The sequence below is a fragment of the Sorex araneus genome, chromosome 5 (genome assembly GCF_027595985.1).
Source record: "Sorex araneus isolate mSorAra2 chromosome 5, mSorAra2.pri, whole genome shotgun sequence".
NCBI lineage: Eukaryota > Metazoa > Chordata > Mammalia > Eulipotyphla > Soricidae > Sorex > Sorex araneus.
The window spans coordinates 200,532,937-200,554,688 of record NC_073306.1 but is presented as its reverse complement, the minus strand read 5'-3'; the positions used below and the strand labels follow the sequence as shown (position 1 = coordinate 200,554,688).

Below are 21,752 nucleotides of genomic sequence, written 5' to 3'. Positions count from 1 at the left end.
CAAACTATGGTACTTCAATAAAAATTCTTTAAAATTTATTTCATTTACTTTTGGTTTTTGAGCCACGGATGGCAGTGCTCAGGACTCACTCCTGATGCCACTCAGAGATCACACCCGAGGGCTCAGGGGGACCGTATGAGGTGCTGGGGATCAAACCTCAAGCGGGGTTGACCATGTGCAAGGCAAGCAACCTACTTTCCTCCAGCCCTTTACAGTTTATTTTTATTAAAACACCGTGATTCACAAGGTTGCTCATAAAATAATTGTTTCAGGCATCCAAGTTCCACCACCAGTCCCACCACCAGTGTGACCTTTCCCTCCACCGCTGTCCTCAGTTTCCCTGTCACCCCCACAGCCCACTCCCTCACCAGGCATGTAACTCACTGGAGCAGGGAACACGCTTCTCCAGCAAAAACTTTGCTTTCTCCAACAAAACTTAAAGGAATGGCAAATGGAATTACCACGAAATAAATCAATAAAAGTCAATGTGTAATGATTGATCGCGACATGATTTAAGCTATGTGAATAAAATAATTCACATGACTTAGTACAAAATAATATGTATCTAAAATATATTGCATTGAATTTTATTTTGCGGTAGGGTCTCATTGTGGTAATAATCATGTCTTCCCTGTCATTAATGAAATTTCAATTTTAAAACATTTCAGGAATTAGTCATTCTGGTCAGATTATCCTGGCTCATAATAAAGCAACAAGTAAAATCTGGGTTGTGTCTCTTCTTTCTTGGAGGTATCTTCTTTACTCTTGGAGATTTAAGACTTGTTGCCAACCAACTTCCTTACTTTAAAATAAGAACTAGCAAGTACAGAATTCGACTTTTATATTCTATAGTTTAATTTCCTCCCTTTCTAATTCCCTTATCTCTGTCACAGCACACTGTTGAATACAAAAATAATGCAACAAAAGGAAAGTTAATCATCAATTGGAAGGAATGAAGGAAAGCAGGAAGGGAGGTGGCAGGGAGCCACGAACCAGTGGGTTGCTACTTTATTCAACAATTATCTGTATCTAATTGATTTAAACAGGATTCTTAACTTGCCAGATTTTCAACTCACAGAACCTAGTTGCTTAGGTTAGAGTCTTAAAATAAGCCTGCAATTTCCATATAATGTACTCTCCACCTTATTGTTTAAGTGAACTTCAACACATTGACTTTTCTTGCTGGAACATGTTCATTAAAACTGAAGAGCTCTGATTTAGTCTGTTTATATTCCCGTGTCCTGGACTTGTTTGTTTTTGTTACCATATACTCAGCTTTTATCCGCTGCCAAACCCACAACATTCTCGCCACCTCACAATTCACTATTACAGAAACCAAACAGAGTGATACCTGCCATGAATGAATTATGCCTGAACTTTTAAAAAGAAGGGGAAAAACACACCAAAGACAATAAGTCAGAGCTTTAAGTATGTTTGAGACTCAGTCGAGAAACATGAGTTAAATCAGTTCTTGGCATGACTTAATATGAACATAAATTTGAGTTGTCCTGTTCCATTTTTCCTTTTTAGAAAATGAACTTGGGTTTTATTTGATAAGACCTTTTAATTATAAGTTCTCAAAACCTGGATATTTACATAACTGTAAAAAAGCCAGAGTTGTTTTCCCTTTAATTGTATCGAAGATAGCTATGATAAACTGTTCATGTCACAAATAGGTTATTACCTACTTTTAAAAAAGATATTCTTGCTGGGTTTACGGGTGGTGGAGAATGGGCACTGGCGAAGGGATGGGTTCCCGAACTTTGTATGAGGGAAGTATAAGCACAAAAGTGTATAAATCTGCAACTGTACCCTCACGGTGATTCTCTAATTAAAAATAAATAAATTATATATAAAAAAAAAAAGAAAACAAAAGTTTTGTAGACAAATTGCTTTTGGAAACCCTGGACTACATAATAATAAAGTGGTTTATTTTATTAAAAAAAATAATAAAAAAAAATAAAAAAGATATTCTTCAGAACTCCTATCATGCTTAGTTAGGTTTTAAGAACTTTCTCATTCCAAATTGTTATTACATAGTAAAGCAAAAGAATAGAAATAGAAACAATTTTGAAAGTTTATTTGGGGGGGAATCATACCCAGCAGTGCTCAGGGCTGACTCCTGGCTCTGTGCTCAGGGCTGACTCCTGGCTCTGTGCTCAGGGATGGCTCCTGGCTCTTTTCGGGGGACAATGTATGGGAGCAGGGACTGAACCCAGGTGCAAATCTATTGTATTATCTCTCGTGCTTAAAATAGTAGCGGTTTTTCTACTAAAATAGGATAAATGACACCCAAATTTTAAAGAGTGATTTACTCTTTTATCTAACTTGGTTTTATAGGACATCAGTGGGAATCTGTCCTACGGTGTAAAAAAATAAGCAAAATACAACTCAACTCATCCATAGGAGGAATCAGTGCTGATAATAAAAATACTAATACCACAAATTTGGTGTCAGAAATTATTCAAAGACAGGCAAATATGATTTTAAAGGTTCTATATAATGAACAAAAACTGAAAATTATATTACAGGAAAGTTTAGACACATTTAGAGAATGTTTAAATTATGTTAAAAATATATGTAATATAAGCAACATGTTTGTTAATTATATATTATCATTATTAATTCAGGCAGAATCTACCAAGCAACATTTTTTGATTAGATACTCTATGTAATCAAAATTAATTAAGCTGCAAGTCACTGAAAAACTATTCTGTGATACATATTTCCCATTAATTCATATTAATTTCCCTATAAATGTAATTATATTTTTTATGGCTTTCCAACGTGTAGGCGGATGACTAACGAAGGAAGAAAGAGAAAGAAAAAAAAAGCAAAAGAAAGGCCAAAGAAAAAAACAGAAGAGAAAAACATCAAGAAGCAACTAAAGAAAATAGAAAGGAAAGAAAGGATGAAAGAAGGTAAAGGGGAGCCTAAAAATGAGTATCAAATCAAACAAATGATACTTTTATAACAATTACTTTCAATTATGTCAAATCATGATCATCAAAGTATTAGAAATGAGCTGTCTCCTCACTCAGACATTAGGAGTAAAACCATTCTGAATGTTCAAAAGTGAAGAAAAAGACCTAAAGAAGCTCAAAAGCCTTACTCTCATTATTATTCTTGTACTAAGAATAAGCCTCATCTAATCTCTTCCTGCCCAGAGGGTGAGGCCCTGCATTCAGAGTTCTGGGAATCAAAACAGGCAAAAGGGTTGCTGAGAGGGGGGTGAGGGGGAGGGTTTCTCAACCTTCAGTAAATCCATATTCACTTAAACTGGTTTCCATCAATTCTTGATCTTCCCCTGTTAAAAAACTGTCTGTGCTAACCATTCCAGCCATCGGTAGCTGTGGCCCACTCTCCAACCCCGCCCCCAACAGTACCAAGACAAACTATAAAAATACTGGCAAGAAAATCAAGTATCAAAAATTGTAATCAGAGGTTAGCTCACAGATTTAAGCTCTCATTATTAAAAAAAAAATCAGAAAAACTTCTCAAAATCATATAAAACTCAAAAAATTAGAACAGCAAAATGATAAAACTCAGGGTTAAAAAACATTCACAGAGGATTTGAAAAGCAAGCAATATTTAGAAGGGGTGTTAGAAAGTCTGCAACTTGATTTTAAGTGGCTCAAAATATTACAAAGACCACTATTTTCTCTAAGCAAATCTTTTATAGTAGCTTCACAAGCAAATGTGACAGTAAGTGATGAGTGTATAGGTGGATCTATATATCTTCCTCTGTGTGTGTGTGTGTGTGTGTGTGTGTGTGTGTAATTTATATTTAAGTTTTGGGGTCATACCCAGCAAAGTTTAAGAGTTACTCCTGGTTCTGTGCTCAGGAATCACTTTTGGTAAGTGTGGGAGGCCACACAGGATGCCGGGGATCAAACCCGGGTTGCCATGTGCAAGGCAAGCATCCTACCTGCTTTCCTACCACTCGGGCCCCATCTTCCGCTACCTTGTGCTGCTCTCCACCTGCTGTTTGTTTGGTACCACACCCGGTGGGTTTCCAGGACTCAGGGCTCAGGTGTTCAGCTGCCTGTGTGCAGAGCACGCGCTCTAGCCCTGAGATTTTAGAAGCCTCTCTCTACTCGTCCTTCCTAACGATGCCGCATTGGAGGCTCTTTCAGGTCAGGGGAATGAGACCCAGCATTGTTACTGGTTTTGGCATATACCATGGGGACCTTGCCAGGCTCTCCCATGTGGGCAGGAAACTCTCGGTAGCTTTCTAGTTTCTCCTAGACGGAGAAGTAGGCTATAAGGTATCTTTTCGGGAGCTTGCTTTTAAGTCGCTGGATGTTAGACCGTTGATGGGATTCCACGGTGCCAGGGGCAGTGTCTGGGTGTGACCGCCTAGCTCCTGGAAAATGGCAAATCTGGGTGGAGGAGGCCCAGTCCCGGTCCAAGCAGGTTTGGAAGTCTCAGCCCCGGGTCCCACACACCTGGGTTCCTCTGCCAGTACCTTCATGCGTGAGGCTCATCCGAATGTGTGGAGAGGGGCCTTGAGCATGGCTGTGGCTAGGCTCCAGAGGTCTTCGGCTGCCGGGAGCTCTGCTTGGGGTGGGGAGGGAAGCTGGAGCCCATCCCCTCCGAGGGTCCCCGGGGAACACAGCCAGGTGCACGGGCAAGAGACTCTCTGCCCAACTAAATATATTCCAATATTAAAAAAAAAAAAAATCAAACAAGACACGCAAGTATTTCTCATTTACAAATTTAATAAATGCTAAGCAGACGTTATGCTAAATAGGAGTACTTTCCTGAAGTACACAATGGCCAAAATTTGAAGTAAAATCAAACCTCTGGCTGGAAAAATATGCCCCGGCATCCCATCTGGTCCCCAAGAGAACCAGCAAGAGTGATCCCTGAGCACGAAGGAAGGAGTAAGTCTTGAACACAGCCATATGAGGCCCCCAAACAAAAACAAAACAAAAAAACAGAAACCCTCATTTCTTTTATGTTAGCCATAAAAGAAGCAAACAAAAAATGGTACTAATTTGCAAATAATGAGCATCAATTATTTGCCAGAACTGTTTTTCGATGCACAGGATACTGACTTTAGTCTCATGGAGGTAAAGAGAGCACGGCAAACATGCATGTGAGTAGTAATCATAAGTATTATTTAAAAAATGAAAATGCCGAGGCACGCTCCATTTTGGAACCACTTGTTTCCCAACTAGCGGTATGTAATTCTTGTCTTTGATTTCTTTTATTTTATGCGACTCACTTTTCCCACTGGGGAACGTGTCCTCTTTTGAATGAGTTACTGTTCTCTCTTCCCTTTAAAATTTTTCTTCACTTCAGTAAAAAAAAAAAAAAATAAAGATGACCAAAGGAATAAGAGGGATTGCTATTTTAAAAGCTTTTAAAAAAAAGGACTTCCAAAAGGAGACGGCAGGGGGGGGGGGTGTGAGTGAGAGAGAGAGAGAGAGAGAGAGAGAGAGAGAGAGAGAGAGAGAGAGAGAGAGAGAGAGGGAGGGAGGGAGGGAGAAAGAGAAGCAGGCGGAGGGTGGGGGGTGTGATGGGAGGGAAGTTGGGGACACTGGCTGGTACTGGGAAATGCACAATGGTGGAGGGATGGGTGTTGGTATATTGTATGACTTAAATCCAGTCGCGAACAGCTTTGTAAAAATAAATAAATGAATAATTTAAAAAATATACTTAAAAAAGGGGCTTCTCTGAATATCTAGGGAGAAAATCTCCAGGCATTAAAAAAATAAATAAATAAACCCTCAGCAATTACTAAAGAACTGCTCCTTCCTTCTGGAAAGGATCTTGGGCAAGTTAGTTTATTAATTTTGAAAACCCTGAGAGAGTTTTTCATTCCCCCTACTATGGACTGCTCTTGAGCACAGAAAAAGATGGGAAGCTATACAATTCAAAACCCAACACTACATCCAAATAGACAGCACAAAACAAATCCCCCTACACACCATTAACAGTAGCAAAAAGGAGATATACATGCAAATCCTAATTAAATACCAATCTAAAATTCAAAAGCACTTGAGAGCTTTCTATTTCTTTGAGCTGCAGATTTATTGCTGAAGTGAAACCAGTTGGTAGCCTGGAACCAACATGAAAGACAGAAAAACAAAAAAAACTTAAGCTTATTACACGTAAGATTAAGCATTGTTTCAAAACGGCAGTACAAATGAGTCTGTTAAGGGACAAGTCAGGTCGTGTAACTCCTGTGCCTAAATCCCTCCACAGCCTCGCATCTCCCTCCCAGGAAACTCCGAGCACGACCTTGTCCCCGTGGCTCTCGCCCTCAGCCCAGCGTCCCCACGCGCGCCAGATACGCTCCTCGGATCTCTGCGTTTGCTGCTGCTTCCGCTCATCACTCATCCTCCAATCACTTCCTCTGCAGCAGTGAAGGTCACTTAATCGGCCATCAGCCATTCCAACTGCATGATTATTTCACTTACGCACATTTCTTCCAACGTTTCCTCTCTTCAGAACTTCTATCTGAACTATATATCTTTCTTTCTTTCTTTCTTTCTTTCTTTCTTTCTTTCTTTCTTTCTTTCTTTCTTTCTTTCTTTCTTTCTTTCTTTCTTTCTTTCTTTCTTTCTTTCTTTCTTTCTTTCCTTCCTTCCTCCTTCCTTCCTTCCTTTCTTTCTTCCTTCCTTCCTTCCTTCCTTCCTTCCTTCCTTCCTTCCTTCCTTCCTTCCTTCCTTCCTTTCTTTCTTTCTTCCTTTCTTTCTTTCTTTCCTTCTTCCTTCCTTCCTTCCTTCCTTCCTTCCTTTCTTTCTTTCTTTCTTTCTTTCTTTCTTTCTTTCTTTCTTTCTTTCTTTCTTTCTTTCTCTCTCTCTTTCTCTCTCTCTTTCTCTCTTTCTTTCTTTCTTTCTTTCTTTCTTTCTTTCTTTCTTTCTTTCTTTCTTTCTTTCTTTCTTTCTTTCTTTCTTTCTTTTTTTTGCATCACACCCGGCAATGCTCAGGGGTTACTCCTGGCTCTGCACTCAGGAATCACTCCTGGCGGTGCTCAGGGGACCATATGGGATGCTGGAAATCGAACCCGGGTCGGCCATGTACCAGGCAATCACTCCAGCCCCTGAATGATATATTTTTCAAACACTTACTTGTGGGGCCAGAAAGATCGTACAGAGGGCAAGGCGCTTGCCTCGCATACAACTGACCCACGTTCAAGCTGCAGCAGCCCAGGGGGTCCCCAGAGCCCTGCTAGGCAGAGCCTCAACACTAACACGGTGTGGCCCAAACAAACAAGGAAACGCCTTATTTGTGTAATCTTTATTTATGTGTTTTCTTTAGTCATCTTCATTACATCTGATGTCCACATATACAGTCCAGAACAGAAGGGCTTGCTGCCTCCTTTGTTGATGTATATGCCTTTAGCATGTGTAAAACGGTACCTGGAATATTCGAGGCACTCAAAAATATCCAGTGAATAAGTGACTGTATGAATGAATGAACGGGTCATAAATCTCGTAAGAAAAATATAACCACTCGTGCAAGGAAAAGATATACATGCATATAAATATTATATTTTGCATAACATTTTAGGAGATTCATAATATCTTGACATTCAGCATATGCTATGGAAGGACTTTCTGAAATGAAAAACCTCTGCAGGAATAAAATTAAAGCAAGGACCCCACAAAACAAAGTTACGTATTCTCCCTTACCAAAATAATTCTCCCAAACTTGTGTTTTCTCCGTGTGTGTGTGTGTGTGTGTGTGTGTGTGTGTGTGTGTGGTTGTAGGCCACATCCAGTCAGGCTCACGGCTTAGTCCCAGCTCAAGGGACTCAGGGATCACACCAGGGTTGGCCACATGCAAGGCAAGTGCCTTAAATTCTCCAACACTAGGCTTTCTTTTTGGAAGTGTGCTAAGCTCAGGAAATGCCAACATCCTAACAAAATGAAGATAGAACATTAAGATTCGTGTTTCTGTGGGTACTACAGAAAATATTATTGTAGTGAAATGTAACTTTTAGGCTCTTCAAGCCCGTGTTCTCCCTTGAACATATATCTCTCTTTCCCCCGCCCCCCTGCCCCCCCCCGCCGATCTTTGGGTCACACCCAGCAATGCACAGGGGTTACTCCTGGCTCTGCACTCAGGAATTACTCCTGGCGGTGCTCGGGAGACCATATGGGATGCTGGGATTCGAACCTGGGTCGGCCGCGTGCAAGGCAAACACCCTACCGGCTGTGCTATTGCTCCAGCCCCCCTTGAACATATATCTCATTGCTTGTCTTGATGCTTCTTTGCTTGCTTACTTCCACTCTGCAGAAGCCTATGTTCTCTCTCAGATGAGTACTGCTCTGTTGCTCTTCCCTCATATTGTTCTAAATAAGTTTCAATAAAGACTTCCGTGCTTCACCCACCCCCAAAAGTCATTTTTAAAAGTCTCAAAAATTTTTTGTTTTATCTTTGCACTTCAAAGTAATTCTTTTTCAATTACAAAGTGAGAAGTTAAAACAGAAAAGCTGAAATATAAAAAAAAAAGAAAAAGAAAAAAGAAATATGGTAGGTTCTTTCTAAACATTCTTGTGAAAGTTATAACTTGTGAAAATTTCTACCAAGTTGCTGACAGCAGAGCACTTAAAAGGGGCCAAAATGACAAAAACTGATCGGAAACTAAGTAGATCTAATAGTACACTGCACCCTTTAAAGAATCTGGTGTACATTATAACATAAATCCACATTTTATCCTTACATTTTGTTTAGTTTACTAATCCCAAGTGATATTTTAGTTTAAATGATTGGAAACTTAAAAATCTGAAACCTGTGAAAATTACAATAAATTCAAATATGTGAGATCCTATTGAATTTGGATTCAAACATAAAAGTTGGCTAGTTGTTACCTGGCACACATACAGAAACCTGGGTCTGACTTTATAGAATCTTTTAAGCATCTATGTAATAGGCCTTAAGAGCATATAATTTAGCAATATTAAATACTCTGAGGTTACACCAAATCGGCTCATTTAAAATTTTTATTTAAACGGCTCATGTCCTTTTCTTGAAAAGTGCTTCCCAGGGGGCCGGAGCGATAGCCCAGCGGGTAAGGCATTTGCCTTGCACTCGGCCAACCCGGGTTCGATCCCCGGCATCCCATATGGTCCCCCAAGCACCGCCAGGAGTAATTCCTGAGTGCAAAGCCAGGAGTAACCCCTGAGCATCGCTGGGTGTGACCCAAAAAGCAAAAAAAAGAAAAGTGCTTCCTATAAGCATTAATATATCATATTTTACATTTCTAGTTTTTTACCAGTAATAAGTTCTACCTACCCCTTCACCTCCACTATCCTTAATAAATGAAACACAAATATAAAACTATCAAACTGTTTTAAAAATATGTAAAGCAATCAACACTAACAAAAGAGAAAGGAGAGGATATTTTACTTCCTGAAAAGTAGTACTTATTATGAGTGCTTCTGTACCATGGAAAAGTCAATACTTATAGAAAATTAGAAGACTAGTTAAGAAAACCCATCGACAATGCAACTGATTGGGCTGGAGACAGTACAAAGGGTAGCACTTGTCTTCCATGCATCTGACCCAGATTCTATTTTCAGAGTCTCATATGGCATCACCAGGAAAGATCCCTGAATGCAGAGCCAGGAGAAACCCCAGAGTATCTCCAGGTGTGGCCCCAAACCAAAAAAAAAAAAAAAAAAAAAACCCAAACAAACAAAAAAACAAAAAATCAATGCAACTGGTCTACAATTACACTTCGAAGTACTCAGGAAAAGAAAGCTGGAGCTCAATTATCTTAAATTACACAAGGGATCTACCAGGGGAAAAAAGCAAAGCAAATTCTAAGAGCCTCACACCTAACATTAAAATGGATCTGTGGTATGTTATAAAATACTAACAGGCACCCTTTGAAAATTAGTTCAAAGTCCATTCTGGCAGGTTTATGCTATAATAGCCAGATATATACTAATTTTCTTGTGAAATGTCAAATACACACCTGGCAAAGCACTCCTTAGCATAATGAGCACAGGGGCTCTGACTCTTGCTGTCAAATTTCAGTAATTAAAAATTATTATGCCACAAAGATTGTTTAAAAACTCTGGGATGAATCAAACTTTTGTAAAACAATATTAATTCACTATATATTTGAAATATCTTTTACTAATTTCTAACTGCTATCTTTTGGTAGAGCCTTTTGTTCAACTACACATTTGTATATTCATTCAGCACTTATTTATTGAACATCTACTATATGTCAGGCACTGTTGTAAGAATCGGGGAAATGGCAACAAAGGGGAAAGCAACTCATATCTTTTATTTACTTACATTTCAGGTTTCTTGGTTTTTTTTTCCCTCGGTTATGGCAAAAACCTTAATCTTAATCATCTCCCAAATCCACCTTCTCTTTTAAGTAATTATATAGAGTTTTAGCTGGGCACAGGGTCACTCAACTAGGGACTACAAAGCCCAGACTTTCTTTTTTTTTTTTTTTTTTTTGGTGGGGGCGGGGGTGGGGTGGAGGTGTCGGGTCACACCTGGTGGTGCTCAGGGCACCATATGGGATGCCAGGGTTCAAACCTGGGTCAGCCGCATGCAAGGCAAGCGCCTTACCGGTGTACTCTCTCCAAGACATGGGCCAGAGATGATGACGGCAAAGGTCACGTGCCATGCTTGAAAGAAAACTGCTTATGCTCCACCTCCTCCTCTTGCTCCCATCAGACAAACTACAAATTCAATATTATAAATGCAAGATTCAACCATACAGAACAGAAGACTTAGCGGCCAGAGAGACCTTACAGAGGGAAAGGCACTTGCCTTGCATACGGCCAACCCGAGTTCGATGCCGGCCACCATAAAGGTTCCCCTGAGAACCACCAGGATTGCTCACTAAACAGAGAGCCAGGAGTAAGCCCTGAGCACTGCCAGGATGCCCCTACTCCCATCCCATAAAGATCATTTCCTTAATTCTAATGTTCTGGTAACTTACTATTAAAGCCTAGAGAGAACGGGTTGAAAAATAAAATATTTCAATAATAACACATGGTGGTAGAACGCATCTATAGCTTGGTTCTTATGAATGCTAAGCGGTATCCATTACAGTACACATGGCATTCAAGCACAAGCAAAGAATGCAGGACATAAGCGTCAGAGGCCTCTCAGGGTTAACTCCACAGCAGGAATATAAGCGAAAAGAAACTAGTGAGATCACAACGAACCAAAAAGATTCTACGCAGCAAAGGAAACTTGATGTTCCACTGAATGGGAGTAAACACACACCACAATAACAGAAACACACACACACACACACACACAGCTCATTATCACTTGTTAGCAAAATGCTTATCATATCAAAATAATGTCTCCCTTGCACTAATGAGAACGGCCTATTTCAAAAAGGCCAGAAGCAAAAAAATATTAAGGGATGTGGAGAAAAGAGTATCCTTTGGTAAAAACACTGGTAAAAAAAATATTGTAAAAAAGCTGGTAAAAATGTATTTTTGTGGGAGTGTGAATTTGAAAATCTACGAATGTACATCTGAAAAGCCTCATTGTAAAAGGATGGCAGTTTCTCAAAAACTAAAAATAGAACCCATGATGTAACAATTCTCTTACTCTTGGTTTCTTTCTGTAGTCTTTCTATCAGTCAATTCATCCAAAGAGCACAAAAACATGAACCCCAAAAGACATATACTGTAGCACTATTTATAAAAGCCAATATTTGAAGAAAAAAAAAAAAACCAAGTGGCTAATGACAGATGAATGGATCAAGATATGGTACAAATCACAATGGAATAGTACAGTCAGAGGGAAAAAGGAAATCTTGCCTTCTGGAACAAGAATGAAACTGGCAGGGCCATGCTAGGCAAAGTAAGTCAGAAAGTGAATACAAACAGGGCTGGAGCGATAGCACAGCGGGTAGGGCGTTTGCCTTGCACGCATGGCTGCCCCGGGTTTGATTCCCAGCATCCCATTTGGTTCCCTGAGCACCACCAGGAGTAGTTCCTGAGTGCATGAGCCAGGAGTAACCCCCGTGCATTGCCAGGTGTGACCCAAAAAGCAAAAAAAAAAAAAGAAAGAAAGGAAGGAAGAAAGAAAGAAAGAAAGAAAGAAAGAAAGAAAGAAAGAAAGAAAGAAAGAAAGAAAGAAAGAAAGAAAGAAAGAAAGAAAGAAAGAGAATACAAACAAACACTGAGTGATCTATCTCATGTGGTGTATTAAAAACCCCAGCAAGGTTACAGAGTTTGACAGTAATGAACACACATTCTGCAGTCGAGGGAGGTGACGGAGCAGGGAAGAGGTGGGCTGAAAGGGTCGGGTGGGTCCCAGGGACGGCAGCGGAAGGACGTGTGGAGGGTCTGAGTACTGCTGGGAGGTATCCCGAGGGCCCCCTCAACCCTGCTTAGACGCTCTCTGCACCCCTCCCCACCCCGCTCCGAAACCCAGAACAAAACAGACACGAAATAGGATTTTGCCTGAGAATGTGCTGACTCTGTGCTTTGGGGAAACTGACAAGTCTTTGAGTTTATTGGTCCACACACATGATACATCTCATCATTTATTTATTCTCTAATTTCTCCCAACCACATTTAGAGGCTTTTAGTGTCTAGATCTTTCATATCCTTTGTCAGATTTATCTCTAAGTATTTCTCTTTTTTTTATTAGAAATGTCATTCGGTCTTTCTGAAATTTAATTTGCACCTCACTTCTTTGTGTGAGTGGCTAAGTCATGGCATCTGCAATAATGTGAGTTTTCCTTCCTCCTTTCCAACCTGGACGACTCTCAGTGGCTTAACTGCACCCTCCCTAGACCCCTGGGTCTGGAGGAAGGATGCGATGAGGGTGACGTCCTTGCCTTGTCCCTGACTTAGCTAGTGCCCAGGCCTTCAATCTCTCGTCGCCGTGAGAACGGCTCAGTTTTTCTGACATGTCCTTGATCAAACTGAAGACATTAACTTCTATTTCTACTTTTCCAAGGCTGCTGGGTTCTGTCAAATATTCTTCCCATTTTCTACGAAGTGATGGCATGATTTCTCGTTTTCTGCATGCTAATACGGTAAATTCTAATGATTGATTGTTGGAAGTTAAACTAGAATAAACCCTACATGATCATGTGTTAGGGTGTTTTTTTTTTTGTTTAATTTACTGCTAGATTTTATTTGCTAAAATTAGTTTTGAATTTTAACACCTCTGTTCATGAAAGATGCTGCGCTAACACTTTTTCTTTTGGGGATTACTCCTGACTGAGCTCAGGAATCCTAATGATGCTCAGGAGAACAATTTGCTGTGTAGGAAGCAAACCAGGGGCCGTGCCACGCAAGGCGAGCACCTCAGTCCCTGCACTACCTCTCCAGCCCCGCAGTGCCACTTTTTTGTATCAAGACGATACTGATTCTTGTAGCGGGAGGGAAATTAGTCCGTGCCACTCCGTCTCAGCCAGATGTAGAAGTCTGCTTACTAGCGATTGTGTTGTTAACTCATGAAGTCCTTCCTAATCTAGAAGTGTATCATTACTAGCCTCACTTAACATCTGGAGGAAATGGAGACCTGGGAACACTTGTATTAAGTGTGTATCTAAAATCCACTTTTTATTTATTTGTTCATTTTTTTGAGTTCTATTTAAATATAGGGTAGGAGGCTAAGAGTGGCTGTTGGGCCAGAGGGTCCCGGAGTAAGGTGCCTGCAGAAGGCCAACCCAGTCCCATCCCTGGCACCACATATGGCCTCTGAGCACCCCTGGGGCGGGGGGATTGGGTGTGGCCCAACCGAAGGCGAAGGTGGGGGTGTTATTGATGAGCACTGAGGCCAGAGATAGCCCCTGGGTGTGGCCCAACCTCAATCCCTTTGCCTATGAAAACAAACACTGCACTGCACTGTAGCACTGTTGTCCTGCTCAAACGGGCACCAGTAACATCTCCACTGTGAGACTCCTTGTTACTGTTTTTGGCATATCGAGTAGGCCACGGGTAGCTCGCCAGGCTCCGTCTCTAAAATACCCAGGTGGTCTGAGCTGGGAACCACGTACGACCTGTACATGGCTGTAGCATCCCGCCAGCCCACCATTTAAAACGTGTCCTTAATCTTCAAATCCACTATAAAATTGGTCTCGGAGGATGAATGTACTGTGAGTAGTGCGCCTGCCAGGGTTTGATCCCCAGCACCACAAAAGGTCCTTTGAGCCCTTCCAGGAGAGCTCTCTGAGCACAGAGTCAGGAGTTAGACCTGAGCATAGCTGGGTGTGCCCCCCAACCAAATTAAATTAAAAAAAAAAAAAAGTAAAATAGGTATCACGACAAAGAATGTTAATAGGTAAGAACATTTGGAACACAGCACTGGATAAACTTAGGCCCGGGGCCAGGGGACTACCCAAGTGTGGGTGGGCACCCCAACTAAAGGGGGCAACTCCCACCAGGCACTGCAACCAGAAAGATAAGCAATGCGCTGAGCACTGCCGGATGTGGCTCCCTCACCCCCCAAACAGGCTAAGCAACCACCCGAGCGGGGAGCGCGACCCCTTGCGAGCAAGGTGTGTAAGCCCCACAACTAAAGCACTCAACCCCGGGTGAGTGTCACCACCAGCCGGGGTGAGTGACCCGCAGCGAGCACCCCTGAAGGAGGGAAACCCCCAGCAAACACTGAGGCTGAGTGTTCCTGCGGCACAGCCAGGCACGGTGCTAACCCCGTCATTGCAACAGTGGTGAAAACAGAGCATGCGCGGTGGGGGCCGGGGAAGTGTGAAATAAGAGGGTCCAGAGAGATAGGATAAAGGGCGGGGCATCTGCCTTTTGGGTTCAGTCCCCAGGACCCACCACATCTGGTGCCCTAGGCACTGCCAAGAGCGATCCCTGAGCACAGAGTCAGGAGTAAGTCCCGAGCACTGTCAGGTATGATTCCCCAAAACAAAGAGAAACTTATTTAAAGCCCACCATGCCTTAAACAGAAGAACAGGTGTTCAAACCCAAGTCACCCAAATGCCAAAACATTCTCCTAATATCTGTATTTGTTTCTTCACTTACGTTTTACAGTACAATCTTGGCAAGCCTAAGGAATGAGAAACGCTGGCAGGAACTTTTGGGGAACAAGGAAATTCCAACAGCAGATTCCAGCAGGGCGCCACGGCAAAAGCACTGGGGCTCAGATCTGACGTCATTGAGGGGGTTCCCGGCCCCTGATGATGTAAACGTGCTTGGCTCCGTTTACAAGTCAGTATTCTTTTCATAAAACTAGTTGAATGCCAGTTTTATGTCTCTGATGACTCACAATGGTCATCAGAGATATAAAATTTGGGCAAGGCAGAACTCCTCATGAAAACAGGATAGGAGGAAGAAGGAAACAGCTATTCCAATAACTGCAACCACCATGCAAGGCCACAGGGTGAAGGATCTAGAGAGATGAGGAGACTGCTAAGGCTCAAGTACCTGTTCTACCTCAGACTGTCTGTGAGAATTTCAGTTTCCATGCTTTTGTCTATAAAACACAGATGATAATTTTACTTCCAACAGAATTAAAGGTTAAAAGATTATATATATATATATGTACATATATATATATGCAAAATGCTTAAAACATTGCTGGAACTAGGCAGATCATATTTAAGTGTTGCTGTCAATATTATAGTATTCTTGTACTTACTAAAAAGAAATTATATGTATTAAAAGATACTTTGGAGATTCTTTAGTATGAAAGTTACATGCAAACATAGTACAAATGGATGGCAGCTAAGCTTACCTGTATACCAACAATATATAGTGGGAACTGCCAAGGTACAGTGTTATTAAGTTGAAAGATACTACAGGGGTTAAGGTGCTTGCTTGCATACAGCTGACCCTGTTTTAATCTCGAGCACTGTCTATGGTCCCCTGAGTACAGAGCCAGGAATAAGCCCTGAAACTGTGGAGTGAGGGACCAAAACCAACATAAATATATAGAGTTATCAATCTGACATATCTAAATCAATGTCCTAACTTGACTTTGGAAATCAATTTCCAGCATCTTCTATAGGTAAACAGTTTTAAAAACAGAAATAGATCATTAGAAATAATTCATAATAAAGCATATAACTCAACTCCATAAAGGTAATATTAAATATATACTATGGCCTCACCATTATGCAAATTTCTTAAAGGATATATACAACCTTGGCTTGACTCTCAATCATCTTAAAGTTTTAGAGAACAAAAATAACATACATAAAAGAAAAAAAAAATAACATACATAGACTAGACCATTAAATAATGCAAAGTAAATGTCAGTGAATGGCACATAACTCTGGGAAGAATTCCCAAGTACCATTAAAATGTATGAGTTCAATCTAAAGAATAAACAAATTACCTATGTGCATATTTAGTGTCACTCCTAATGCTAATAACAAGAAAAAGGTAAAATGTCGGGTATATCATATCATAAATTATCAAAGAACTAGTTAAGTGAAAAGAGGTATTTAATAACTTTCCCTGTAACTTACTGTTGCAATTTTGGTTTGGAGAAAGTTCTCCCTCTCTTCATCAACCTTGATTTCATGTCCAGTTTTAAATAATTCAAGCATTTTGGGAATGTCACGGCCAATGGAATCTGGTTTAAAAAAAAAAGCCAAAGATATTATTACATCTATAGAAGCCATAAATATTACTAAGAGAAACATTCATCATGTTTAAATACAGCAAATAATGATGGACAGACTTAAGGGAAGCCCCACTTCCTGTGTTCATGCTCTGAGCACTCGTCTTTCCTTGAGACTGGCTGAGGAGGTGTTCATGGTGACATCACAGGAAACTTCAATGCCTGTCTCAGAGCACTGACAGACAAGGTGTAATGATACGAGTTGCCACATGGAGGGTCGCAGGGCAAGAAACCGACCCCACCATCCAGCACCCACAAGGAACTGAATTCTGCCGAGCGGCCAACAAGTCTAGAAGCCGATCCTTCTCTCCTACTCAAGTCCCAGGGGAGACTACAATCCCCCGTCTACACCTGGGATGGAGCTTTTTCAGACCCTGAAGCAGAGAACTCGCACACATTCCAGATACATAACTGAAATCACAAGTGTTGTAAGGCACTAAATTTGGGGTAATGGCAACACACAGTACCAAATAACTGATAAGTATATGCTCAATGATACTGTAGTAACATCAGCGACAAATTAAAATCTCTGAAACAAACTATGATGGTGAAGAAGAATAATACAGTCTTAGACTTTATAACAAGTACATCTAGGGCATTTGCCTTGCACGCGGCTGATACGGGTTCAATACCTCCACCCTCTCGGAGAGCCCGGCAAGCTACTGAGAGTATCCCGCCCGCCTGGCAGAGCCTGGCATGCTACCCATGGCGTATTCGATATGCCAAAAACAGTAACAACAAGTCTCACAATGAAGACGTTACTGATGCCCACTTGAGCAAATCAATGAACAAAGGGACGACAGTACTAAAAACAGACTTTATAAAAGATCTTATTATCTATCTTCATGAAAAATTCACCTCATCTGCTTTACCAAAAATGAAGGGAAGTTTAGCTGCAGAAACGTTAGTGAATGACAGTGACTGGAAAAGCAGCCTAGGTCTGCACAAATGGTGGTAAAAGGTGACATGAAAACGGAAGTCAAAAGCTGAAACTTAATGTTATTTTATACCCTACTGGGAAAGAAATGCAACTGAAAAGGGGGGAAAGGTGGAGTCAAGATAAACTATACACATTTTTAATGGATCACATTGGAGACTCGAGAGTAAATGGCATTTTCCTAATCTTTGGTCATTAACATTTTAACTCAAATTGACTATATAAAATACATATTTTAACACTTCACAGTACCATAACTTATCCTGAGCTTTTTTTCAACTTTGCGTGTAGAAAATATAAATTATTGAAGGGTGAATAAACACACTGAGGGACCAGAGATGTATCTCAGTGGGAGAGCACACGCCTTGCTGTATGATGCTCTTGGGTTCAATACACGACGCACACAAAAACAGCATGGGCAGCCCCTTTAAAACTGGTCAGAGTTCACCCCGCATAATGCATACTTAGTGTGACAAATGAAGGAACCTCTGCAGTCACTTTTCAGCGACTTCTCATTCCTTACCCTCATAGTGTAACACTGAGAAGAACAAATTTCAGATTGGAAAAAAAAAACTATAAAAAGAATCTTGGAGGGTTGAGGCTGTGGCTCGTGTGTGACACCCGGGTTTGATCCCCAGCACCACGTGACTCCAAGCACCTCCCAATGCAGGCCTGCAGGCTGCACCCTTGGGCATGACCCCTTACTGAAAACAAAGCAAACCAAAACACTGAGCAGAGAACAATACGTGAATTTCGGCCAAAGATGTGTTGGCTTAAGTGCATAATAGCCAAGTTATCTGAGAGCACTGGAAACAGAACTCTGGAAGAACTACTAATTCTTTTTTATTACTAAGATTAGACTTACTAACAAAAAAGGGAAATACGATGAGGAATGTGCCACTAAAGGCATTGCACTCCCACTGTTTCCAGCAAGTATTCCCAGGGTAAGTCGACGGGATGATCTCATTACAAAAAAGAGCAAAAATTATCTTTATGCGTTTAGCATTTGTAAGGATAATGGGAGGAGTTATTCACTATGGCTTAGAGATGAAAATAATCACTACCAAGGAGCTGACAGCCTATAGCAAAGGGATGGAGATGGAAGAATGATGGCCAAGCGGGGCTGGAGCGATAGCTCAGCGGGTAGGGCGCTTGCCTTGCACGCGGCCGACCCGGGTTCTAATCCCAGCATCCCATATGGTCCCCTGAGCACCGCCAGGAGTAATTCCTGAGTGCAGAGCCAGGAGTAACCCCTGTGCATCACCAGGTGTGACCCAAAAACCAAAAAAAAAAAAGAATGATGGCCAAGCACTTCTTTCCAGCGGCATTCTGATGTGAGACCTGCACAGTGGAACAGGCAGAACACGACAGGATACTGGCAGGGGTGGACAGGACACAGGCGCCTGGCCAAACCACTTCTCCTCATCTTCTATCCCTTTTGCATCTCTCCTTCCATTTTCTCTCAGACCTACTTCAACCAGGGTCTCATCCCTATCAGGTCACTGAAAGTAATAACGTCATTCAGGTAACAATGACATTCAGCCGGGCAAATCCAGCACTCAGCACGCACGGCGCTCTGCTGACCCACCTGCAGCAGGTCAGGATCTATTGCTCATCTTCCTAGAACGCTCTGACTTTTCCTCTGACTCACTGCTCTCACCGGCTGTTCCGTCTGATGTCCGTCAGCAGAGCGACCGCCACTTGGCTGATCTGTCAGGACTGAATTCCCTAAAAGCTCAGTCATTTGATCTTGTCTTATTTAGTCTTTAATCCATAAATAACTCCATACGTAATTTCATCCAGACACAGGCTTCAAACATCATCAATCCCCTAAGAGCTGCCAAGATGACATCTGTTATCGCAACCTCTCTCATGATGTCTAACCACCTGCTTGATTTGGACACCTTGAAGCAGAGAGATCGTTCACGGGAAGAACAATAGGACGTGTTTGCTAAAAGAATAGGCAGAGGCCAGAAGGCAGTTCAGTGGTTAGAGACAAATGCATCGACTCAGATTTGATCCCTGACGCCACAGAGCCTGCCACACGTCACTGAGGCAGCCGTGCAGATCCGAGAGAACAGCAGGACATGGCCTCGGTGGTCTCTTGCACCACGGGACCCCAGCTGCACTGCATCCTTGGGCCCGAGCACGGATTGTGATGGGCTATTTCCCCAAATTCCTGAGCACTACTTGTAAAGGGTCTTCCTAGAAGGCCCCCACTCCTCAGAAAGGATCAATAAATGACTCCATCATTTCCAGTTTGTTCTCATAGTGATATTGTAAAGATAATGAGTGGAAAAGAAGACTTAAGAAGGAAAGAGAAATAGTCCTTAACCAAAGTAAACTGAGAGTGAAAAAAGTAAAATAAACTTAAGTGGGGGCTGGAGAGATAGCACAACAGGTAGGGCGTTTGCCTTCATGCAGCCAACCCGGTTCAATCCCCAGCACCCCATATGGTCTCCTGAGTCCTGCCAGAAATGATCCCTGAGTGCAGAGTCAGGAATAAGGCCTGAGCACTGCTAGGTGTGGCAAAAATAACAAAACCCAAACCAACCAACCAGCCAAAAAAACCAACAAAAAGAAACCCACTAAAGCTGAAGTAAAGGTACTGAGGAAATACTGAAGGAAGGGGCTGGAGTGATAGTACAGCGGGCAGGGCGTTTGCCTTGCACACGGCCGACTCGGGTTCGATTCCCAGCATCCCATATGGTCCCCTGAGTACTGCCAGGAGTAAGTCCTGAGTGCAGAGCCAGAAGTAACCCCTGTGCATTGCTAGGTGTGACCCCCCCCCAAAAAAAAGAAATATGAAGGAAAAACAAAACAAAACATGTCTACAACTAGAATAAGACACCAGAAAAGATAAATAAGGGAGAGGGTTAGTGTAGAGATTTCAGGTTTTAATAAGCCTCCATCATAAAGCAAACAAGCTACTTTCTTGGGTCTTATATATTCTCTTTCCTCTTTGTCTTCTCACCAAAGCATGAATTTAAATTTCCCTAATGCTGGGAGTAACTGCTACGTACAGAACCGAACCAGGAGTAACTACCAAGCACCGCTAGGCGTGACCCACCACCACCATCACCTCCTTCCTCCGAAAAACCAATTAACTACATTTCCCCAGTGACCAAAATGTTGGGCACAATTTCGAGTGCTTCTTGGCTGACAGTCTGTCTTCTCTGGGAAAGGATCTGTTCAGTTCTTTCTGCCCCCCTTTTTGTTAACCCAACCCAGGGGCTCACATGCCCCCTTCTTAGAAACAGAGACGCTAGTCTTCCTGTTGAATTTGTTGTTTTATTTATTCACTTTGGGGGTTTGGGGGCCACACCTAGCTATGCTCAGGGCTCACTCTGGGCAAGGCTCAGCAGACTGAGTCGTTTTATTTTTATTGTATTCAGATAATATGGTCATAATATTCTTAACCATTATGATTTCTAGGTACCAAGTTCTTACTCAGGGTTTTTGTCTGGGGCTTTATTTATAATTATTTTTTGTTTTGGCAATGCCAGGGAGAGAACCCAGGTCTCAAGGCATTGCCATTGAGCCACAGCTCTGGCTCTGTGCTATATAGTTTCAAATATATTCTTGATAAAAGAATAATATATCTAATAATATATAATTGTTATATATTTAATATATAAGCAATCTTTTATTATTCTTCTGAACATTTCAATGACCAATAAGCAAATCTTATCATTCTTCTGAACATTTCAATGGCTCCAGGGTGCATAAAACAGAAATCTAATCCCGCAGACGGCACACAAGGCTCCAGGGACCTGGCCTGCTGCCAACCCCGATGCCCAATTCCACTGACCTCCACTGTGTGATTATACTTTCTACACCAAGTGATAAAAAGCTACTCACCATTTCCAGAACACAATGGACTCTCTCTCCCTCTCATACTTTTGTGCATAAGTATAGACCATTTTCCCTTCCTGGAATGCGTCCCCATGCAGGTCAGGAAAGAAAACGCCTACTGACGTAAGCATTCTCAGCTCAATGGCCTTCTTCACAGAAAGCAGCTCCTCATTCCTCTAAGCACTTCGTAAGTGCCATTACTGTACTACTGCCCTTTCTCCATTTCAGGACAGGAGTCTGTCCTTTCTCACTTGAGTTTATGCCTCCTTCGATTTGGTTTCTTTTTTTTTTTCTTTTTGGGTCACAAACGGCGATGCACAGGAATTATTCCTGGCGGTGCTCAGGGGACCATATGGGATGCTGGGAATCGAACCCGGGTCTGCCACATGCAAGGCAAATGTCC

The 21,752-nt window shown here is 41.8% G+C and overlaps 1 protein-coding gene across 5 annotated transcripts in view; it reads right to left on the bottom strand.

Moving 5' to 3' along the window:
- Nucleotides 1–21,752, bottom strand: part of MRPL1 (mitochondrial ribosomal protein L1) — a 78,870-nt gene that overhangs the window by 10,909 nt on the left and 46,209 nt on the right. For all 5 annotated transcript variants that reach the window (XM_055139230.1, XM_004614400.2, XM_055139233.1 and 2 more), the window contains one exon: nt 16,403–16,509. In XM_055139230.1, the coding sequence (XP_054995205.1) occupies nt 16,403–16,509 (107 nt within the window). The remainder of the gene's footprint in view (nt 1–16,402; nt 16,510–21,752) is intronic.